At 33.6% G+C, this 25,090-nt stretch overlaps 1 protein-coding gene and 1 non-coding gene across 5 annotated transcripts in view; both read right to left on the reverse strand.

Moving 5' to 3' along the window:
* LOC136037823 (uncharacterized) overlaps positions 1-25,090 on the reverse strand; it is a 111,627-nt gene that overhangs the window by 38,548 nt on the left and 47,989 nt on the right. For 2 of the 4 annotated variants that reach the window (XR_010620047.1, XR_010620046.1), the window contains exons 9-12: positions 21,314-21,472; positions 15,753-15,931; positions 12,440-12,510; positions 1,690-1,852 (exon numbers count right to left, since the gene is read on the reverse strand). Coding sequence is in view for 2 of the 4 variants with exons in the window: in XM_065720658.1 (XP_065576730.1) it covers positions 1,744-1,852; positions 12,440-12,510; positions 15,753-15,931; positions 21,314-21,472 (518 nt within the window). In the remaining 2 variants the exon portion in view is untranslated. Of the gene's footprint in view, positions 1-1,260; positions 1,853-12,439; positions 12,511-15,752; positions 15,932-21,313; positions 21,473-25,090 lie in introns of those variants that run through there. The other 2 variants (XM_065720658.1, XM_065720659.1) reach the window with 2 other exon arrangements.
* Trnaa-ugc (transfer RNA alanine (anticodon UGC)) lies at positions 7,240-7,311 on the reverse strand. Its single transcript has one exon. It is a non-coding gene; the product is annotated as a tRNA-Ala (tRNA).

Consider the following 25,090-nt stretch of genomic DNA (forward strand, 5'->3'; position numbering starts at 1 on the left):
AAAAAGGAGATAAAATACTTATTTCATTCGATTCAATATTCTCAGCTCTATTCATTCACAAGCCAGAATTAAGATTCTACTTCGACTTTTTCTAGTGGAGATTCTAAACTTGCTTAAAAAATAGGAAAATTGTCCTTTTTTCAACAATTTTCAACGCAATATCAAGCTAAAAAATAGCCGTGTACACCATAAAAAGTTTTCTAATTTCTAAAGTGTTTAAGATTCGCAAAACCCTTAAGGTAAAAACCCTTTTTTCTCCTTCAAATATAAATTTTATCTCAATCTTGCAGCCCTAACTTGCACAAAAAGGAGATAAAATACTTATTTCGTTCGATTCAATATTCTCAGCTCTATTCATTCACAAGCTAGAATTATGATTTTACTTTGACTTTTTCTAGTGGAGATTCTAAACTTGCCTAAAAAATAGGAAAATTGTCCTTTTTTCAACAATTTTCAACGCAATATCAAGCTAAAAAATAGCCGTGTACACCAAACTCCAAATATTCTAATTTCTAAAGTGTTTAAGAGTCCCAAAAACCCTTAAGGTAAAAACCCTTTTTTCCCCTCCAAATAGAAATTTTATCTCAATCTTGCAGCCCTAACTTGCACAAAAAGGAGATAAAATACTTATTTCATTCGATTCAATATTCTCAGCTCTATCCATTCACAAGCCAGAATTATGATTTTACTTTGACTTTTTCTAGGGTAGATTCTAAACTTGCCTACAAAATAGGAAAATTGTCCTTTTTTCAACAATTTTCAACGCAATATCAAGCTGAAAAATAGCCGTGTACACCATAAAAAGTATTCTAATTTCTAAAGTGTTTAAGATTCGCAAAACCCTTAAGGTAAAAACCCTTTTTTCCCCTCCAAATAGAAATTTTATCTCAATCTTGCAGTCCTAACTTGCACAAAAAGGAGATAAAATACTTATTTCATTCGATTCAATATTCTCAGCTCTATTCATTCACAAGCCAGAATTATGATTTTACTTTGACTTTTTCTAGGGTAGATTCTAAACTTGCCTAAAAAATAGGAAAATTGTCCTTTTTTCAACAATTTTCAACGCATTATCAATATAAAAAAAGCCGTGTACACCGAACTTCAAATATTATAATTTCTAAAGTGTTTAAGAGTCCCAAAAACCCTTAAGGTAAAAACCCTTTATTTTCGCTTTCAATGGAAATTTTATCAAAATCTTGCAGCTCAAATTGCATGGACAGGATAAAAATACTTATATCATTGGATTCATTAAAACGTGTTGGAACAAAAATTTATTCTGATAAAACAAAATTGACTAAATAAAATATACAAGAAAATTCGATATAAAATGAATTGTGAGAAAATCATAAATACGCTTAATCGAGTAAATAGGCACTTAGGCTAAAAATGGATATTAAATGATATACATGCTTAGAAGAAAAATAAAATATTCGAAACAAAGTAGACAATAAAAATGAAACAAAAAAGCTCGAGAATTAATGCTAAGAATTTCCTTTACGACCTTAATAGTCAACTTTTTCGATTTAAAAAATGATATTTAAATAATTATTATATGTTTAGTTTGAAATACGATAATTATAATAATCACTTAAATAATAATAATATCAAAAATAATTTTAAAAAACATTTTAAACATTATTGAGATTGAAACTCCTGGCTTTTGAATACAATGAAAACAAAAGGTACCTGGAAAAAGCACCTAAGAGTAAGTAGAATCAATTAAAAGGGCTAATAAGGGCTTCAAAGCCGCACAACCGGTTTTCCAAGGTTTTCTTCCGTTAGAAAACTAAAGCGACTGCTTTGCTGAATACCAACGGCAGAATCGATAAGACTAATTTCCTTAGGTCTCCTGAAAAATGAAAAACTATAAAAATCTGCTACTACTACTAACAACTTATGAGATCGAAGATGCGCCTGAGATCAATATAATTGCAAACATTTTTATTCCACCCTTTCTATTCATTTGAATTTTCTAATGCTAAAAACTTTCGATGATTACCATTAATCTCAAATTTCACAGTCTTGGAGACACCAAGGAAAGCAATTTTTTATTTTATGCACATAATGGTGTCAAATTACCTTATTTAAAAATGAAACTTGTTTTCTGTGTCCACTCCGATATAATCAGCTTAGCCTGTGTCAGAGAAACTACTTTGCAGGTATATTTTAATTAAATATTTAATATACAGAGATGGTTAGATTAGGCGTTTAATATAATGTGTCCTGGGTGGCCTGCTTTCCATAATTCTCAGTGCATTTTCCATAATTTTGTTGCTAAAGAATTGTATTTTGGTATATTTCATTAGGACTTACCGAACTTCACTTCTTCGGTGTGGTCGCTATAAAACGCAAGTACCCCATTCAGGGCCGGATCCAGGATTTCCTTTAGCGAGGGTGCATAATAGGTTGCTTCGATAAACTTGCAAATATAGAAATACCAGCAATTTAAAGGAAGCCTCCACAATTATGTGTCGTAGGTAGGTAGTAGAAATGGTCGTATATTTAATCTAAAATCTAGTGAGGCTTCTATAAATTTTATAAATCTATTGAAATTAAAATGGTATAAAATATTGACACAAACAAATAGTAAGTTATAAAAATTACCCCGTGATAAAAAAAAAATATGAAAAGCCGTTCACCGTCTATAAGAAAAATATGATATTTAATATTTTCTACATAATTTTTCATCGTTACACTTCTGCCCACTATAGCGAGTGAATTAAGCTTTGTACTGTCAGAACAGAATTTTTCTTTAACCATCTTTGGGGTTATGCATTCTTAGTCACTATTTGTATAGGTCAAATCATTTAGGATGTCGCCTAACTATGTGGCATCGCTTAATAATTATGATAGTAATGAAGAATAGGAAGTGAGGACTGAGATACAATTTGTATATTTGTAAAAGATGTACTAAACATTAAATACTAGTTCTTTTAGGGATGTAACAAGAAAAACAGAACAAATACATAGAAATACACAGAAGACCTTCAAAACGAAGGTTTTAAGCACTAATTAATTACTAAATAATTAAAGCACTAATTAATTAATTTAGGCAATAAAGCACTAATTAATCACTAGTTCTTTTTAAAAATAGTGTTTTAATAAACCGTGTCAACTTTTAAGAAATCTCAAAATTTACTAACAAAATTTGACTTTTCATAACAACATAGCGTATCTTTCCACTTTTAAAGTTCGATATATTGTGCTGAAATTACAGATTCACAATTTTATAAGAAAAATCCTATTTCTTTATTTCTACTTCCGCCCTTTCTATTTAGTACACGGTCAATGTCTACCTCAATATTTCGGCTAACGTTTATAATGTTATACGTATAACGTTATACGTATATAACGTTTATAATGGCTAGTCGTGCCAGGTTAGAGTTCTTCATTAGAATTTCCTCTTCTATTCATCTAGAAATATTCGAATAAAGACCAAAATCGTCAGAAAACTCTGAAGTCTAAACTCTGAAGCATATGAGTCAAAATACTTCTTAAAAAAATAATTGATTATGTGTTTGTTATTTTTGTATTTAATAGGCATATAAATTGATGGTTTTAAATTACCAAGATTTTGAGCTGTGGTAGTTTTCTAATTAATTTTTTTTTAATCTTGAGATTTTCAGATTCAATTTAAACGGTTAAATCTTGATATGTCTCTTGACCACAAAAATAAAATTTAAAGCATCGTGTCAGATTTAGCATTAAGTAAGAGAATTGTCCTGTAAAAATTTTGATTTATAAAAAAACTAATGATTGAAATATGATAGGATGGCATGTATCAAAATAATCCTCAGCGGTATATATAGCAGTTTATATAATTTTATGGACAAATATATGCAGCCCCTATACAAAAACATAACTATATTTTGTGACTAGTTGGTATCGAGAAGTGGAGAAATTCGGAAGAGATATTTTAGTTGCATTCCGTTTCCGTGGTTAACTTAAGTGGTGCGAATGTCTAATTCTTCCACTATATTATTAGTAAATGTTGAAAAAAAAAAACGATGCCATTCCATTTGTTCAAAATGAACATTCAGAAGCCCATCTATACCAGTTAGAAAAAAAAACGTAATTATTTACCTTCTCTTATTAACAATTTTTCAAAAATTTATTTATTTTAAATGATTTTTCTGACATTTGAAGGGGTATTTCGACTCATATACCTAGTTTTAAGTCTATACTTATACGGACCTTCATTAAATTTCAAATATTTCTAAAGAGTTTGGTCTTTATTTTAATATCTTAGGATGAATAGAAGGGGTGATATGTCATATAATGCAGAGCTTTAATAAGATAAAAATAGGCAGTGAACTGGCCACCATTTACTAACCGAAATCCAAAACATAAATTATTAATATGCTTGAACTTCTCATACATTTGCTTTCTATTATACAAATCCCCCCCAAAAAAATAATGTTGTAAAAACCACCCCGCTTCACAAAAAAAGCAAACCCAAATTACATGAATATCATACAATAGTGAAAATACATAACATATGATACATAACATATATAATGAAAAAAGAAATCACCAATGCAACAGCGTAAACACGCAAAAAAAAAACAGAAGTAGAAAAGGAAGACTGTTTTCCTACATTAGTAATTAATATAGATCAGTACTTGAATGACGCCTTAACCCCACTCATCCATACAATCACATAGGTCAAACAGCATAGCCATACAAAATCAACCATAAAGAATAATCCATGGACAGGCAGTCGTGTCGTCAATAAGTTTAAGTCATCATTTACCAAACAATAAAAACAGTAAAGACAAATAATTGGCAACAAACCAACTGCAAACCCAACAGCAAAGAGGCAACAACCCAACAGCAAAAGGTCATTTGTTGTCTTAGAAACTTATGAATACCCTTATATTCCAGCCTACGCCTTATATTCCAGAAAAACATCCAATAGAATTTTGAGACAGCCAATTGTTCAAAAATAGTGCGAAAATCATATCTATCATATCTACATAGTTATGAATTCTCAAAAAAATTATTTAGTGAGTTAGTGAATTATTTTCCTTGTGAAACGCGGGATTGAACCAGAAAACCCTTGGTTAAGAGACACGGCGTTATCCACTACGCTGTCACAAGGTATGTGGTATTTTGAATTTTCCAATATATGGTTCATATTTTTTTGATACAAGAAATGCAATGGATTATTTATAGTATCTTCTTAGTTTACGGCAGATTTGAGGAATCATTTAAAATATCTATGTAATGGTTAAAGAGATTGATCTTAAACTTTGAGTGAGCATTTTGAAAAGGATAAGGACTCGAGTAGATTTTGAATATTTACTCAGGAATAAGGGAGAGATTTATTGAAATATATTATCTGCATAAATTTCATCAGAGTATCATTTCTGCAGTATATTGGGGACAGCTTGGGAGGTGAAGTTTAGACGTTCATGTACTTTTGGGTAAAGTAATGGAGAGTCTGAGGAAAAGCAAAATCAAATTTAACATGGATGGAAGAGGGAAGGGGCTAAAAAATATTTGTCTCCTTTCCAGACAAAAATAAAGAAAAATTAAAACTATAAGCTCCTATTAGGCCTCTACTTATGCACAGTTCTGAAGCTAGATAAATCAGAAGACACTTTATGCTGCCAGGCCTAAATTTAAACATCGGAGGGGGGCTATTGGACATTGGATTGGTAATCAGAAGTTCTAATGTTGTGTTTTTTTAATTGAGAGTGATCAAAGGTTGAATACCCCCCCCACCATGCCTTTTAGTTTACCGATATTCATCTGATAGAAATTTTGAGATGGTCATTTGTTGTCTTAGAAACTTATGAAAAGCCTCATTCAATGGAAAATTGAAAGGTCTAGTTCTTTTTTTTATTAGTCAGAAGTGATCGGAGTGCAACAAGCTCCCCCCCCCACGCCCATCAATTCCCAAAACACATCTGATCAAAATTTTAAGATAGCCATTTCGTTTAGCATAGTTGAAAGGTCTGAAATTTATGTCTTTGATACTGACAGCTCCCTCCCAGCACAAGATTTATAATGAAAAGAGAAATCACCAATGCAACAGCACAAACACATTAAAAAAAAAAAAAAAAAAAAGGAGGACAGAAGGAGAAAAGGAAGACTGTTTTCCTACATTAGTGATTAATATAGACCAGCACTTGAATAAGGCCTTAACCCTACTCATCCATACAATTACACAGGTCAAACAGCATAGCCATACACAATCAACCATAAAGAATAATCCATTGACAGGCAGTCGTGTCGTAAGTAAGTATAAGTCGTCATTTACCAAATATTAAAAACATTAAAAAAAGACAAATTATTCAGAGGCAACAACCCAACACAAGGGCTCATCAGGAGAATACACACTTGCCTATAGGGTTTCGGCACTTTACTGAATTCTTGCTATCCCGGAAAGGGGCTAGGTTAGGAAAATGAAACCCTCAGGGATGGGTCCACAGGCCAAAGTATGTCCTGGGAAGGTAGCCCGAAGTACCCACTATAAGTATATATATATAATACATAATATAATAAATATATAAAATGTAATATATAATAGTATAATACCAAAAATAGTAATGATATCAATTTATTCGACTCTGTGCCATAGCAATACTCGGAAACAACTATTTGACAGTTTTTCAGCCCCGTTGTAACAGCACAATCCTGGAATATCATTTCGACAGCCTAAATAAATAAATAAAATAAATAAATATATTCGCAAATTTGATGGCAGGCCGTTAAGCCTCTACAAAACAAAAATCTTAATTTGCATTTCTTCTAAATTTGCATAAGGAGAAAATGTCACTTGAATTAAAAAAGAAGTTAGAATTTTAAATTCCCCTCCTTGTTATCACGAAATGAAGATTTTCTCCTCTCAGTTCGCTTTTGTGGTAATACGGACAGATTCCCTTGATAAATCTACATTTAATTAAATACCAATACTAGGTCACTTCTCGACCAAATTTTTCACTCCTGGGGCTTATCGCAGTCAAAAATGACCTCGCGTTAAATTTTAAAGCTAGTAATAGAAAAACGGTGGCAAAAGTTAGTGTGAACTATTCAGCCACGTAAGAAGATTGCATAAATTCGGCTACTTTGGAATGTGATTTGCTCATTACTAGGTTCAAGCTATTGTTGCAACCATAGAAATTGCCCAATTCACGGTAATTTTATCACTATTCAAGTTTACCATAATTGTCGATTTTATAAAACTTAACTTATACTGTGATCCGAATACAACTAAGCTTCTACAAAATTTGGAGCTGCGGGGGATCGAACCCCGGGCCTTTCACATGCAAAGCGAACGCTCTACCACTGAGCTACAGCCCCTTGTACAACTGATTTAAGAGAAGAAAACATGAAGAATATACTGGAAAATGAATAGAATATAAACGAGGAGAATAAATTCGAATATAGAAAAGAAAATAAATTCGAATGAAGAAAAGAGAATAAATTCGGATAAAATTCTAGATTAGCTGCTGTTTGCTATCTGAAAGGGGTTAGGTTAGGAAAAATTAAACTTTCTGGAATAAATATACACACCAAAGTATGTCCAGGGAAGGTAGGCCTATCTTGAAACACCAATCTCCACCCCTTCTCCCTCTAGAGAGCAGTGAACTTTGATGACCTTTAAAAATATTTGTGTTACGAAAGTGAAACCTTGCAAAACAGATCTTCTGCTTAATTGAAGCACAACAAAATTAATTTCAGCTTCGTAACTGCTCAATCCCAATTTATGAGGTTTCGAAGATCTGCAGATTCATTTGCTAAATTTCGAAAAAAAATCCCCATTGAAATGGGAAAAATCATGAGGAAAATCCCCTTGAAATTCTACTCAAATAGCAGGAAATACATTCTCAGAACTAAAACAACAGAAAAAGAAACTGGTAACTAAAAATTAAGGTGAAATGTTGTTTTGCCAAAATTTCAACAGACAACCTGTCAAGTAGGCAAATTTCTAAGAGTTAGAAGTCAGAAGAGGGTTAACATGCAGCTTGAAAATACCTTCCCAGAGTATATTTTTGGCCTTGGAATCATTGCTGATAGTTTCATTTTCCTAACCTAACCCCTTTCCAAGATAGTAAAAAGTAGGTAAACCTGAATTTTACCTAAATTTGACCTCGTCAACATATCAGTGGCATACTTTGCTATGAGGCAGGGAGAGGGGCTCAACTGCCCCGTCAAGACACAAGTCGGCCACCGATCTCAGTTTGCCCCCACCCCAGCTGAAATTTAGTTTCTGCAAAAAAATTGTCAAAACTAAGATAAGCCTGTATAATTCAAGTATTCATACAAACAAGTCAGTTTTCTTTAGTATTTCTTTGCCTTTATATTAATATTTGGATCGTTCTTCAGTTTTCATTGTCGTTTTCATTTGATTTGGGAAATGTGGCTCCAAAATAAAATAAATAACCTTTGTAAGTGAACTTAACAAGAGGAGGAAAGTAATATCTTTTCTCCTCTTGTGAAGTTCACTTCAAAAGATTGGATTTTTTGTTGTTATTTTTATGAACACTGAGGACGAATTGGCGGAGGTCCTTGTCGAAATATTTGCTTGTGTCTTCTTATTTTGCTACTGGCTGACGAAATCCTCATTTTCTCACCTACTTGATTTTATTTTTCATTTATTATATCGTTTCCTTTCTTGGTTTCATACTTTCTAGACATCAACTTTGTTGTTGTACGCCTATAAATGAAAAAACCAAATTCACCCCCTCAAAAGCATTTGTTATAACTAGATTGTTATTCTTACAAAGTTGCAGCAATCTGTAGCTACCATTACTATTTTCTTTTCTGATACCAAATTTACCTAGGCTGGTATACCACCTTTCCCTATTTCTATCAACCTGGGGACTAAAATCCAATATGACCAAATAAACATACCCAAAATTTGTTTTTATACATTTTTCTTTACAAGGAGCAGGGGGGAAACCCCATAACCGAAGCCCCTTGATACAGTCTAGACTATGATCCTAAGATAACCCCTTAACCTACCACCCTTCACACCTCGGCTCAAATTTTTTATTTTGTTTTCGAAGATGAACGTCCAAACACTAGAGTTTATTAACGCAATTCAAAAACGAACTATTTAGCAAATTTCCTAAAGAATCTTTAACGTAATGAATTAAAAAGTTTAATGTTCTTTTGTCACAATGCTTCAAATGGCAGGGCTATTTGTATTTATATTACATATTATTATATATTATTTATATTATATATTTTATTTATATTTATATTGTATATTTATTATTTTTATATTATTATAATATATTATATTTGTATGTATTTGTATTTCTATTTATTTAAATATTCAATTTACAAAGTACGTGTAAACACCACTGGCTAGATTTATGTCTCTGAGTAAATCTAGTTCCTGAACAATTCCAGAAAGTGTCAAAAAAATTTCTAAATATTCAACTTATCCAAAATTTTAAGGTTTACAAAAAACTTTAAAATCGTATCAAAGTTTTGTTTAAATGCGTAAGAAAAGTCGGGCAAGGCGGACAAATTTCTTTTTTTTGGGGGGGGGGGGTCAAATCCCCCCATGAATGCCTCGAGCCCAATGAATGCCCCATGGCCTTGAGCCCAATCCGCAAAACCCCTCTGCATTAGTGTATAATACTTTAAAACAAATTAACTTTTGGTATAAGCCGATCAAAACAGTCAGTGAAATATTTTTTTCGTTTTTCCCTTTTCTTTTGTTCTCTTTATGTCTCTTTATCTCTTTTCTTCATCTCTTCATAAGATTTTCTTGCACGTTTTAATGGTTGTGACTATTTTTTCTTTTTTTTTTAATCAGTTGATAAAGGCTTTCGGATGTGAACTCGGAACTAGAAGTTCCAAAGTTTTTAGGATTTAGTTTTTAATATTGTAATAACGATTTTAATAGTATTAAATTTAATAATAAAATTTGAAATCATTTTAATAATACAATTTTGATTCTGATTTTAATAAAATCAACTTTAAATTTAATAATTTTTTATTTAATAAGGTTTTAATAGTTTAGTTTTTAATATTTTAATAACGGTTAAATTTTTTTATTATGACATAGAAAAAAACATATGTACGGATAATAAAATTGAACGTTTAACAACACAATAAAATGTAAAGAACGAACCACGGCCCTTAATAGCCAACAACTAAAAAACACGTTAAAAAAAACTGGTAAGTTGAAAAAATTGCTATTTCTAGCTGCTGATTCACGAATGGTAACTATTATCTAAATTGGTTTTAGTAGTAAAATATTCTGAAAAAGAAATTTGAGTGGATTTCAAAAAAATTGCCTAAAAACCCCTAAAAACGGTGTCGTTTTAAAAATGGAAGTTTTAAGAAGGGGGGGGGGCTCAATTCCATAAACCCCATTGGCCTGCCATTGCATAAAACCCTAAGGAAAGAGATCAAAAGAGAGGTTTTTTAAGGCCCACAAGAAAAAAAATACTAGTATCCAAAGATAGCAGTAAAAGATTTTTGTTTTTTTTGCTAGTAGTGGGTATTGGTGAGTGACTTACCTTTGGTGATAGGTTTATGGTTTTAATTCTTCTAATTTTAGTTTTTACTGAATTTGATCTTTCTTCTAATTTTGGCTTTTATTATTTTTTATTGGTTTGTTTTTGACTTTGATTCTCCGTGTTGTTTGGTTTTCTTTGTCTTAACACATTGTTTCGCATTTTCCTCGAATTTTTTTGTTCACACTTGAGAAGAGAGGCGGTTGTCCTCCCGAAATATTCGCTTGGTTTTTCAGTATTTTCGTTGACCTTCAAAAATCCCATTTTTGACAGTTTTTTATTTAGATTTTTTTTATTGGGAGGTGGGGGGGGGGGGGTATTGCAGATGATTCTTAATTTCTCGGAGAAAGATGAAAATGCCCTGGGAAAGTTAGAAAATATCCAATTGCTGGGATTACTGCGATGGTTATTACTTTTGGGAGCGCTTTGAATAGGAAAACGGCATGATCATTTTTTTGTATTTTTTTTTTGTGTAATATGAACTAAACTGCGGAAAGTTCGAGAAGGACATCCGATGCCTGGAGCACTTATAAGACCTCTACGCCTTCACCAAGTGTCATTTGTCTATCAAAATTTTACTACTTATGAAGGAAGAACCGGTCTCTCTGAATTTTGAATAATTTTTTAATAAGTTAGATTAAATTACGCAAACTTAAAAATATTAAAGATACGTGAATAAACGTTTTGATTATAGCAATGACATTCACAAAATTTGGAAATCAACAAATTCTATCCCTAAGCCCTATTCTCAGCTGGATTCACTACCTATGAGTCAAGTCGTTAATGACCAAGCTGTGGAGGGTGATCTCTCGTCTTTAAGGAGGAGAGGAGGATTAAATATTTAAGAGGCATTCACTTAATTTTTTGGCACAATTGTAGAAGAAAGGCTGTTTTCTATCTTTGAGAGTCGTTGATTTACGTGGAAATGTAAATGACGCCCCATGAAAGTCTTTTAAAGTGTTTACCTCTACCCCTTCCCTCTCCAAAGGGCACTGACCTTTAATGACCTTGATGGCAGAAATAAATCTATAGACTAAATGAGGCCCCTAAAGCATTTTCAGCTTCATATCTTTGCTAAATCCAAGCAAAAGTAGACAAGAACTTCTTAAAAATCACCAAATTTTGACATAAGTTTTCATGCCTTAAAAGTAAGGGTGAACTTCGGAACTTAGACTTTACGAGTTAAACAGGACCTAGCTAAGGTCATAGAAGAATGCCTAGAAATGGCTTTAGCCTAAGAGAGCTGAAATCCTACTTTTAACTTTTCTTTTTGAGAGAAGTCGAATTTGTCAAAACTAAAAACCAAGCCAAACTACGATTGTAAAAGAAATTTTGAAAAAAAAAAAAAAAAAATGCTGAAAAAGCTCTAATTTCATACTGGGGACAAACCAGGAACCCCGTAATAACAGATCAATATATCCACCCCTCTACGTAACCCTGCATACACAACGGAACTTGATCCTATTCTAGTATACTCTCTTAATTCTGTTTCTGGAGGTATAACGCGGGGAAAGTAACAATATCAAAAGTTTACAGGGCCTTCATCAAGTAACTGATGGCACACACCAGGCTAGCCGTGGAAGAGATAGACTTTCCCGAAGAACATAAGCGGTGAGGGAGAGGTTCATGTCCAAGCCCCTTCGAAATCTGGGCGTTTAATGCAGGGAAATTAATAATATGAAAAGTTTGCACGACCATCATCAATTAACTAATAGGACTACCAGCCTAAACATAGAAGACGCAGATTTTCACGAGGAGCATATATGGGGGGAGGGGGTGACTTTCCAGCCCCTTCGGAATCTAAAATGTTCACCATTTTCTTCGGAATTTTCAAATGTTTCGATAGCTCATCCTTTTATACGTCCCCCCAATAAAGCCTTGCGTAGATACATAGCCTTCGTAATTCGAGTTTATGGTATTACTGTTATCCTACGAAAAATAATTTGACTTACTGGCCCCTCTTTCTTGACAACGCCCCAGCAATGGTGGCTCGTATCATATCTTTTGCAGCTAGCTTCCATACCTAGAAAAGAAAAAGTGTAATTTTCAGCAAATATTTCTAATCCTTTGTACAGATAGCCTTGTTTGTGCGAAATAGGGCTTTTGAGGGAGGGTTTATTCTAGAAGGGACTAGAAATTTGTTCTATACAACTAACTAATACGGTAAACCCATATATAAGGAAGGAGACAGTTGATGACCTAGGACAGTCTCATCCCTACCCTTTTTTCTGCAAATACAGGGTACTCTAATCAAGAGGGTTCTGAGGGTACACAATGTTTCGAAGCCTTTAAAGTCAACGAGAGAGGAGGGTGACATTAATAGATGCTTCTTTAAAAAATGTCTAATATTTGAAAGAACAAAAAAGCTACTGATGTATTGTTTCCTGAGACGATCTTGTTTTATATATAGAGAATGCGTTAGTGGAAAAGGTTATACTACAGAAAGGGGTATTAGATTCACTTCTTGATGACTGAATAGCCGGAGCTAAATTTTCGAAACAATCACAGATTAAAAACAATTTTACTTGTATTTTCATTTCAATTCCTGTTCATTAGAGTCTCCACTAGACAAAAAAAAAAAAAAAAAAAAAAAAAAAAAAAAAAAAAAAAAAAAAAAAAAAAAAAAAAAAAAAAAAAAAAAAAAAAAAAAATTAACAATGAACATCCTAGATTGTGTACATAATAGTTATTAGGGTATACCTGCCTAAAGTAGTCTTGTAGCTCCTCATTGTTTTCTGCGTAGGGAATATTCTAGTCAAGAAGAATTTTGAAAATACAGAAAAGCCTCAAGTAAACAAGAGGAGATGGTGACTTTTAACAGTCAATTCCTTTTACCCCGTTTTTTTTATTCCAAAAAGGGGCAGAATAACTATAGGGCAGAATATCAGTCTAAGATGACTGAATATTGTGTTATTATTATTAGTGTTATGGGCGGAATCTCTCACCTTATTCGGGGAGGACCTACTTTTCGTTTGGCCCAAGGAATATATTTCTATATAGGTGCCATCTATCTCAATTAAAGACTCAAATGAATGTTCAACGCCTAGTTGTTGTTTCTGAGGCTTTCGAGTGTGAATAATGTACTCAAAGAGTATATGTTTGGTTAAGGAGTTGTTGGACCGAAATGTATTTTTCTTCTGTTTTCGAATTTTCAACCAGGTTATACAAAATTTCCCAGTAAAATAATAAACAGAGTGTAAGTGCTTCGACGCTGAAGTAAGAACAAAAAAAAAGAGTGGGGAGAGTTCTGAAAAAGACGAATATACACATTACTTACTTATTTCGACAGGAACTAGACGAAGAGCTGCCCTGTCTGGCACCAACGGACTTTGGAATTGCATCCGACCACCGCTTCGATCTGTCGGTTGCAGCTTCCCCAGCGATCTTCAGCAAGTCTCTATTCTATCTCCTATCATGCCTACGGAAGCCTCCCTATGGTTCAAGCCCATCCTTGAATTTTTACTAAATGTTTTTCATCTATCCTCCCCAATGTCGTCTCGAGGATGGTACTGGCTCACATATAAGGACGTCTCGACATATCGTACCTTTGGGCAGGCGTAAAGTGTGGTCGAGAAGTTTGAAGCAACGTCTTTTGATGGTAGAGGATAGCTCTTCATTCTGGCCACAGCGGTTTCTTACTTGGCTATTGAAAAATTCTAGACTACCTGTTAATTTGGAGTATATAGCGAAGGCAGCGGTGATCGAACACTTCCAGAGCTCTAGCTTCTACAGATCTACAGCCTTTATCATCCATTTCAAGCATGCATACAGTAGCACAGTTCGCATGGATACTTTGTAGACTCTGGCTATGGTCTTTGTAGAAATCTCAAGTCTGGCATATAGCACCTTTTACAGACAGGTAAAGACTCCACCATTTTAACACCTGCTCCAACATCTGGTGTTAAAATGCACCCAAGGCGCTTGAATTCCTCGATGTTTTCAATTGGTTTGTCGCCCACGATGATTTGATATGGAGTAGAATGATTGAGAGCCATCACATTAGTCTTAGAGCTGTTTATGGTAAGCCCAATTTTCTTCGAAGTCTCGGAGACATGATCGATCATGTCTTGTAAGCCGTCGGCTGTGGTTTCCAACAAGGCAACATTGCCTGCAAAATCCAAGTCTGTTAGGGACTGAGGAAAGTCATCTAGTTTACCATAGACAATTCCCTATGGTTGGACAGATCAGTATAAATTATACAGTCTATCACCTAGTTGAATAGTGTGGGTGATAGGGTGCATCTCTGCTTGACACCAGACTCAACTGTAAACTTGGTAGTATTGTTACCCAAGATGCGGAAAAAGGTCTCAGTATTCATGTATCCACTACAGTGTATTTCAACGAGGCCCTGTGATGCTCCATCTTTAGCCATAGTCCTCTATAGTTTGTCTCTGAGAAGGGAATCAAAAGCAGCAGTGATGTCAACGAAAGCAATGAGTAATGGTATGTGATACCTGTGGTACTGTTGCTGGATGAGCCGGATCATTAGTGTCTTCTCTAGGCAGCCCCTCCCTGGTCTGAAGCCTACCTGTTTAGGACAGATTAGCTTGTCACACACATTTTTAAATCTACTCAAGAGAATGACGCAGAAGATCTTCATTGCATGGTCAATTTAGAAAATGTCTCAATAATTTCCGCAAACAGTCTTGTCCTCTTTTTTTTTACTGGAACGAGGACTGATACTTTCCAGTCTTTGGGGAAAGCTAAACCTGTCCAAAAAGGTCGGTTAGGTGGCATACAAGGGTTTGCGAAGCTTTGTACTTTTTACAAGGAATTCCATCCTCTATTGGTGTCTTTTTACTGTTCATGCACTTGAGCGCTTTTAGTACTTCTACGATATTCGGTGGGTCCAGATTTATATTGTAAGATTCCCTAGCAGTACCCGAGAAAAGAGATCAGGCGAGGCTTTGACATGGTTCAGTAGCTCAAAGAAGTGTTCTTGCCAGCGTTCCAATTGCTCGTCTTCGGATCGGATGATTTCCCGCATTATTTCAGCGTATCAGCTGTTGAAGCTGCTTTTCCTGTTGCTTCTTTTAACATTTCAAACACTATCTTGCTATTATAATGTTTAGACGCATCCTTGAGCTCATTTGAAGATTTAACAAGTACTGTTCTCGGTCCTATAAATACATTCCTGGAACTTTATAGGGTTTCTTGGACACTTCTGTTTATTTCGAGACTTTTAGAAATTACTTTATGAACTTAATTGATACAAATTAATAACAGCTGCTACAATTAAACTAATACAAATATCAAATTAATTACCTTTACTAAAATCGCCTCAACGCCCCGTATTTCTATATGTGTGCCATCTATCTCAAATAAAGACTCAAAGGAATAACCAGCTACTCTCAAATGAGAAACCAAAAAATTAGCCATAGTTCTATCTTCGCCAGATAATGTTTCAACAACTTCTGAAGCCTCATTTCTTGTGCAAACTTGAACTAGAAAATAAGCAAATATAATAAGACAAAAATCCTTTTAATTTCTGTGAAGGTAATTAATAGTGTCATAGGAGTTCACCGACTGAGATACCTTGGTCACGTACTACCGAGTGCTGCGTTCCAATGGCAACCGTCGGGTATGCACCGTAGATGCAGACCCCGAAACACCAAGCACTGAACACACCAGACAGATTTGCGAAACTTAAACATCCCAATCCAGCCTCAGTGGGAGAAAATTGTGGCAGCAGCCAAGTTTAGGGAAGATTATCAGCTGCTTCTTGATGACCTGGGTGCCTCTCGAGGCACAGGGGGTCTAAGGTAAAATAATTTAAGTTGCTTGTTAAATACGGCCTATATAGGCAATAGGCTGTATATAGCCTAAGAACAAGGGAATGTTTGTGTGTGTACACTCCAGGATATAATTTTGGAGCTCTCTCAGGGGCAATATAAATCTCTAAAAATTTAACGTGCATAATAAGGACATATAGGCACTACGTTACTTCTTTTCAAGTTGATTTGACAGCACGCATGTTTAAGATTGAGTAGATTTTGGGTAAAATAAGGGAGGCACACAAAATGGTTGGACGGAGCATAAGACTAGTAGGGAGGATTTTATTTAGGGGGTGGTTTGCCATAGGCAAAACAGTAGACAAGTTATCCAGAAATATTTGACAATGCTGGAGGGGGAATATCGAAAGGTAATATTCTAGTCCTTGAAAAACTGACGGATCTAGAAACATCATATTCACTTCGAAGAAATTAGGTTATTGTGGTAAATGGGTAAATAGCCAAACAGGCGGGAACTTCACAGGGGGGTGGGGCGTTCTTCAAAAGCTAAAATTGCCGGTGCGAGCTATACAAAAGCAACAAAATCATACATTTAAAAAAGGCTGAATTAATATCATTCAGATATTTAGTTGTTTTGGGATAGCGTGTTCTTATTTTAATATTTCAGTAATTTAAGACCCACCGAAATTACCATTTTAACATTCAACTGAAAGCAATACAAAAAATAGGCGTATTTTGACATTTTTCACCAGCTCATGAATTCCTTTCATGGCAATATATATAATTACTTTCAACGAATTTTGAAATTTACCACCAATGCATTTAACATTGAAGACATTTTTAATTATGTCATTTGCATAGAATGTCAATATGATTTTTTATGACATATCATAAAATATCATATGAATTTAACATACTTTAGGCTATCACCGGGTGGGATAAATGACCAACAGCCAGACTAAAAATAAAAAAGGATTTTGCAAAATTGGTGTAAAAATAAAATATATAACAAGCTTGGATCATCAGCTAATTACTGATTTAAAAGCTGTTAATTAACCCTCTTCCCTTCACCTTATTTCACCGTACTACGAAATTTTCTATTATAATAATCTATTATTTTATTTATATAATTGTTTAGTATTATTTAATAATAATATCTTGCATCCTTATTCCAAGAGCTTACCACACAATATTTTCTTAGAGGGAGGAGGCAAGGAGTAAAACTTGGCCTGTAAGGAGTTTGGATTGTCAATTAATTACCAAAATAAAAACCAAAAGTCTAAAAAGGAACTAATAAACTAGAAACCGTAATTTTGGTTTTTATTTTTGACATTTTGATAGCAAAATAAAAACCAGAAGTCTAAAAAGTTATTCATAAACTAGAAACCGTAATTTAGTTTTTAGTTTTTTCAAGAAAAATTTTTAGTTGTTTAATCTTTTTCTACTTCTTGAGGAAAGCCATTAGTCATATTTCGTTTGAAGTCCCCAAACTTATATTTCATTGGAAATTCAAAACCGTTTAACCAAACGCGTCAAACTAGGATCAAGGTGAAACAACTACAAAACACTCATGAATATGTATTGGCCCTCTTAGTTCAATCAAAGCCCAGATCCAATAATGATAGTTAGAAAAGCAATGTAAGCAAACGAAAACCCTTTTACAATAGTCAGCAGACTTACCAGGAATCTTTTGTGTGTTGATAGGGACATTCTCAAATTGTATATCTTCTATATATATATATATATATATATATATATATACATATATATATATATATATATATATATATATATATATATATCTATATATATATATATATATATATATATATATATATATATATATATATATATATATATATATATATATATATATATATATATATATATATATATATATATATATATATATATATATATATATATATAGATATATATATATATATATATATATATATATATATATATATGTATATATATATATATATATATATATATATATATATATATATATATATATATATATATATATATATATATATATATATATATATATATATATGTATATATATATATATATATATATATATATATATGTATATATATATATATATATATATATATATATATATATATATATATATATATATATATATGGTTGGCTCTTTTTATTTCTTTTGTTTTTAATTTTAGATTTTTATCCCTTTTCTATTTTAATTGGTTATCTTTTAGAATATTTCGGTTTTAAATGTCCATGATTGTCGTCTTTTCTTTACTTTCTACTGGCTACAGACCCGCTGTTTTTTTCTTCTAGAGATTTTTCACTCTTTGTTTTACCAGGCATCAGAAAAAACTACAAAGGGTCACGTGTCGTAAGAATAGAATTGCCAACTCCGTCGGGTCCTATTTCGTTAGTGCATTTAAAAATTGACCCTTTTTTGCGTTTTCTTTGCAATTGTGAAACCAGCATAATTTAGAGTTCATTTTTGAGTGTTACGATAATAATTTAAATACAGAATACGAATAACACCGGATATTCGCTTAGAATTTATTCTAAATACTACTTTCGCATAATTTCCTAACTCAAAAAAAAAAAAAGTTCAAGAATTACCAAGATACCTTAACTTCAAGAAAATATAAATTCCATCATTTCATGCAGTATATTATTTACTGCTTTAACCTTTGATTTTCTTTATTATTATTTCTTTATGTTTACTTATAGTAACTGCTACTATTGAATTTCATTTTAACTGATTTTTCAAACAGTATTTATTTATATTAACTCACTCCAGCCAATTTTCCAATTTTGGAATATAAATTCAATTGCAGATTTCCAATCTTTGTGTAATACTAGAATAATACAAAATATATGAATTACTATATGTGCCAGCATGAATATCGTTCTTTTAGAAGGTGCAGGGGGGGATCTGTCTAATTTTAAAGATGGTTTTATTACCTTAGATACTTTTATATGCCCTTTAATTTACATAATGAAACAAAATTATGTATATTCGTACCTTAAACTACGACTTTTTAAGATTTTTCTTTAGTGTTTTTTAAAATACGATGTTTTAGGGCAGTACCAAAGAGGATGGGAGGCTTAGAACGAGTGGGAACTGGCACTACTGCCTAAAAAAACTCCCAACGCCATCTAGCATTTGGCAGAACTTAGCTTCTTTGATAGATATAATTAATTTGTGTAGTTGGTAAACTAGGTGTCTAATCTCAGTTCCTGACAGAATTAGAGCTAAGAGCTCATATGGCACTTGTGACGAGGTCAGAAGAGCCAAGAGCCAAATTTGACATGAGCTCTAGCAAAATTCTAAGAATCAACAGATTGATTTAAAAGGAAAATCAGAGGCTTAATACCGGTCAGAATTCAAAACAAGAGCTCTGAGACATGAGTTCCTTCTATACATCAAATTTCATTAAGATCTAGTCACCCTTCGTAAGTTAAAAATACCTCAATTTTTCTAATTTTTCCGAATTAACACCCCCCCCTCCCGCCAGCTCCCCCAAAGAGAGCGGATCCGTTCCGGTTATGTCAATCACGTATCTAGGACTTGTGCTTATTTTTCCCACCAAGTTTCATCCCTATTACTCCACTCTAAGCGTTTTCCAAGATTTCAGATTTCCCCCTCCAACTCCCCCCAATTCACCAGATTTGGTCGGGATTCAAAACAAGAACTCTGAGATACGATATCCTTCTAAATATCAAATTTCATTAAGATCCGATCACCCATTCGTAAGTTAAAAATACCTTATTTTTTGTAATTTTTCCAAATTAACACCCCCCCCCCCCAGATGGTCGAATCGGGGAAACGACTATTTCTAATTTAATCTGGTCTGGTCCATGATACACCTACTAGATTTCATCGTCCTAACTTATCTGGAAGTGCCCAAACTAGCAAAACCGGGGCAGACAGACAAACCGACAGACCAACAGAAATTGCGATTGCTATATGTCACTTGGTAAATACGAAGTGTCATAGAAAATACCTCATTTTTTCAAATTGTTCCTCTCCCTTTAGCCCCCCAGATGGTTGAATCGGGGAAAATGACTTTATCAAGTCAATTTGTGCAGGTCCCTGACACGCCTACCAATTTTTATTGTCCTAGCAGGTTCAGAAGCACCGAACTCGCCAAAGCGCTGGACCCCCCTAACTCCCCCAAAGAGAGTGGATCCAGTCCGGTTACGCCACTCACGTATCTACGACATTTGCTTATTCTACCCACCAAGTTTCATCCCAATCTCTCCACTCTAGGCGTTTTCTAAGGTTTCCGGTTTCTCCCTCCAACTGCCCCCAATGTAACCAGATCTGGTCGGGATTTAAAATAAGAGCTCTGAGACATGAATTCCTTCTATATATCAAATTTTCTCAAGATCTAGTCACCAGTTCGTAAGTTAAAAATACCTTACAAAGAGTACCTTACTAAGACAGACAGACAGACCAACAGAAATTGCGATCACTATATGTCACTTGGTAAATACCAAGTGCCATAAAAACGATTAACAAGTTCTAAAATTTTCATTTGTCGCCAAACACAAGATAACGTTGATGATTTTTCCTGACGCTAGCGTCAATTTCTGCTCTTCTAAGTTACCCATGCTCTTTGGGCAGTATCATAGTCTCGTCAGTGCTGCCAAGTAGATCCGTGATATGAATTAAGAAAAATTGATTATTTTAACTTATTAACAATAAGTTGATTCAGAAAGGCACCTACATCTTCTTAAGCTGTTTGGTGCTATATGTTTTTAGCTTATTTTTAGCTTCTTTTTTACCAACACTTCTTTTTTTCGAAATTTGGCGCCTACTACTACTACGACAAACAGCATAACTGCATATGCAGGTTTTTCTTTTAAATGAAAACTGAACATTAATTTTCCTAATTTATTAAGATATGAGCAATATAATCTTGTGTAAGTTCCTACTGAACCCGTTCAAACAACGAGATTCCATTTTCACTGTCCCTGGTGCTTAAAGTTTTCTTTTCATTCTAGTATGAGCTCTTTTATTCCTTAAATTTAACTGAGTCTCAGCTTATTAAACCCTGAAAATCCTAGGAAAACAAATTAAAAGGGGTACAAATTACCCTTTGGCTTGACTCTTCTGTCCATCTCATCGGTTCCAATTACATCAATTATTTCTTCTTCAATGTCACCATATTTTTGGGAAAAATTTATTTCATCTGGAGCGACTGTCAGGGAGCTAAAGTTTTTAACGCCATAGTTTTCCAATTTAACAAGCACACCTAAAAAGAAATGGAAAAAATGCAGTTGAAAAAATGAATATAAAACCAACATTTTTATTGGAGAACTAGCCTAGCAAGTTTTTGATATTTAAATTTGAAAATCTTTTAATACGAATCAATTTTTTTATATGACTTTTGAAATAGCAGTTATATTTTCATATTCAAAATAATTTTTTTTGACTAAACTTGAAAATGTGTTATCTTGGGAATATTCCTCTTCTTGTAAATAACATAGATTTTTTGTTTCTTTCCTGGGCTCTAACGCCTCAAACATCATCAACTGAATATTTTTTTCTTATGACGCATGTATTCTTCCGATTTAAGTTTGAAGCCTGGTCATCGATTTTACGAATTCAATTTGAGGCATTGTTCTTTTATTCATAATCAGCAACAACAAAAAAAAATTCCGAAAAAGAAGTTCTCCCAAGAAAAGTAAAGGCCATATTCAACTTCTTCAACTTCATATTCAACTTCTTCTTTTCAAAGAATAATTCAAAATTAAAACAACCTGAAATTACTATTAAAGATAATATGAAACCCAAAACGAACAGAAATTAAATAAACAATCATAGCAAACAAACAGAAACCAGGTACTAAAGTGGATAAGGTAATAAGCATACTAAAGTATAAATAAAGAAATAAATCTTAAAACGAAATTGAATATACAAATCAAGCTTGAAACGAACAAAAATCTCTACAAACAAGAGTTTGGGTATTGCCTCCTTCTCTCACTGTAAAAGTCTAAAACCTAATGCGTCACTGTATGCCTTTTTGCTGTGATTGTTTATTTAATTTCTGGTCCGTTTGAGTTTTAGTTATCCTGGAAATTTACTTTTCCTTGAAAAACTTATTTTTCGGAAAGTTTTTAATTGATTTCTCTTCGTTTTTTGATTACTAAAGTTTCAAGTTTTTTCAACAACCCCTATTTCAAAATCATTTTTTTTTCAATATTAAAGTTTCATCAAAGTATCAAAATTAATATCAAAGTAACAAAGTAAGAGAGTGAAAAAGTATCAAAGTATCAAAGTAAAGAAGTATCAAAGTAACAATAAGCAACTTGCACAACTTACAGTCCTTGCTCCGTCAATTAAGGTTCCTCCCAAATCAGTAAATCAAACTATCAAAGTAAACAAAGTATCTAAGTAACAATAAGCAACTTGTACATCTTACACCCCTTTCCTCGGGGCAAGGGGTAAACCTCAGAAAAATAGTTATTTTGCCTTTAGACTATTTTGAACACAATTGTTATTCCAAAATTTTGACCAGATATATTTGGGAAAAAGGGGGTAGGGGGTTGGTTACCCTTATATCACGTTTGACTCTTAAAAGGAACTAGAGCTTTTGGTTTCCAATCGAATGAGCCCTTTCCACATTCAAAACGACCACCCATTCCACAAAAACCTTGTCACCATTTATACCATATATACTTGCACTATATAATTTTAAACTCTCCAATTATGTTTTTAACTATTCTTGGGACCTATTTAAGTGAGTTCCAATTAAGATTAGCTACAGATTAACTTAATGTACAAACTGTATTACAGAAAATAAGAAATTATTTTGTATACGAGGAAAGCTGACTCTCCTAAGCCCCCCCCCCCCGTCTTTACCCTAAAGCTTAGCTTTTTGTCCTAATTTTTGTTTAGGAACGACTACTTAAACCGGAATAAGAGGTATTTTAAAGTCACATAAAACTTTGATGTAAAGAACAGGGGACTAAGGAGAGGGCATGTCCCCTCATATACGGGATAATTTTCAGTTCAGTTCAGTTTATTAACATCAAAATAAATGGACAACAATAACTCTCTACCACTACAAGGCTCCACGGCCCGTTACATAGGGGTTAAAACAAAAATAAATACCAAATAAAGAGTCTCTTCTTAAAAAAACAAGAAATCCAATTAAATAACTTTGTGTTATTTTCACTCCTTCTTCGTCCTCGAAATTCAAATCCAAGTCCACACCATCTCCCACCATCACAAAATCACAACAATTAATATTAAATAAATAAACGTGCTCAAGCCTAGCAACTAGGGATGTCGCCCTACCCTCATTATTCATCATATTATTAAACATATACAATATTACTTCAAAACAATTCAAAATAAATTTTTTCTCAAATTTATTCCCCATTATATTTATCAACCAAAAATATTTTTAGTTGGGTTTTAAAGGCATCAAACGAATGAATGCTATGGACATTATCAGGGAGACTGTTCCATACTTTACTACATGCTATTCGGGGACTAAAATCTGATCTGACTGTCTTAGTTTGAGGTAATAGTAGGTGGTCTTTATTGCGTAGATTATAAGAGCTCCTTGGTTTAACTAAATCGGGAAAGGAAGAATTGAAACAGCGAGGCAGTTCCCCCTCATACCAACCACTCCTCGTGAAAACTTGGAGAAACTGGCAAGAACCAACATCTGTCAGCCTTCCGACAATATATCCAGTACTAACAACCAACCAATTTGGAATTTCAAAGAAATCAAAGATTCACCCACCCGAGTATCCCAACTTGGAACCGATTCAATGTGTTGGCAAGGAGATTCGAGACCGCAGTTTAAAGCCCCCCTTTCATCCCTATATATTTCCGAAAATACTATTATCAAATGTCCGGTCATTTATGAACAAATTAGAAGAGGTTGAACTTTGCTTGAAGAATGAACTGGTTGATATTGCTTGTATCTGTGAATCATGGTCCGCGACTGAAGATGTTGTAGCATTTGAAGGATATGATACCTATTTCAAACCTAGAATGACACCCAATGATATTTCAGTAACACATGGTGGTGGTGTTGGTATTATTTGTCGATCGTCTATAAGAAATCGAGTTCTCACTTTCAGTAATATACCAAATAAGCATGGTTTTGAAGTATTATGGTTGTGGTGCAGGCCTAAGAAGCTTCCCAAGGAAGTGGCATCACTGGTGATATGTGTTGTTTACTATCCGCCCCGTGGCCCCTATCGTAAAGACCTTGTGAATTACTTACAGAATTGCACTGACAATGTACGATCCTTGTATCATAATGCTGGTATCATAATGTGTGGTGACTTTAATGACTTAGATGCCAAATGGCTAAGTAATTCACTATCACTTAAGCAGGTTGTCAATGTGCCCACAAGAGGTAACCGTATGTTGGATCTCATTTTTAGCAACTGTCCTGAATATTATAATACTCCAGTTACATTACCCCCATTAGGTTTGAGTGATCACTTGTGTGTTGCTTGGACACCCAAACATTTTATCCCAAATCGACAAATAAATAGTGTGGTGTACAGGCCTTTCTCACCTGAACTAGTAAATCTCTACAAGAATTGGCTACAAAGATGCACTGAAACAACTCAATTTGGACTCACTTGATAGTCGTAGACATGGCTTAACATACAGATTTGGACTAAATTGTTTAAATTCCCCAGCTCATTGTCGTCTACTACCCAACTTTGCGAGCCCCCCAACTGGAGGACCAGTTACTAGACTTCGACAAATAAAAAACAATTGTCCACAGTTACTGACTTGCTCAGCATGTAGTACTGAGAGATATCGCAAATCATTTGTTCCATATTTTACCCGTCATTTTAATAATATTGACACGACTAATATTTAATGTTTGATTAAT

This window comes from Artemia franciscana, chromosome 17, assembly GCF_032884065.1.
Source record: "Artemia franciscana chromosome 17, ASM3288406v1, whole genome shotgun sequence".
Classification (NCBI taxonomy): Eukaryota; Metazoa; Arthropoda; class Branchiopoda; order Anostraca; family Artemiidae; genus Artemia; species Artemia franciscana.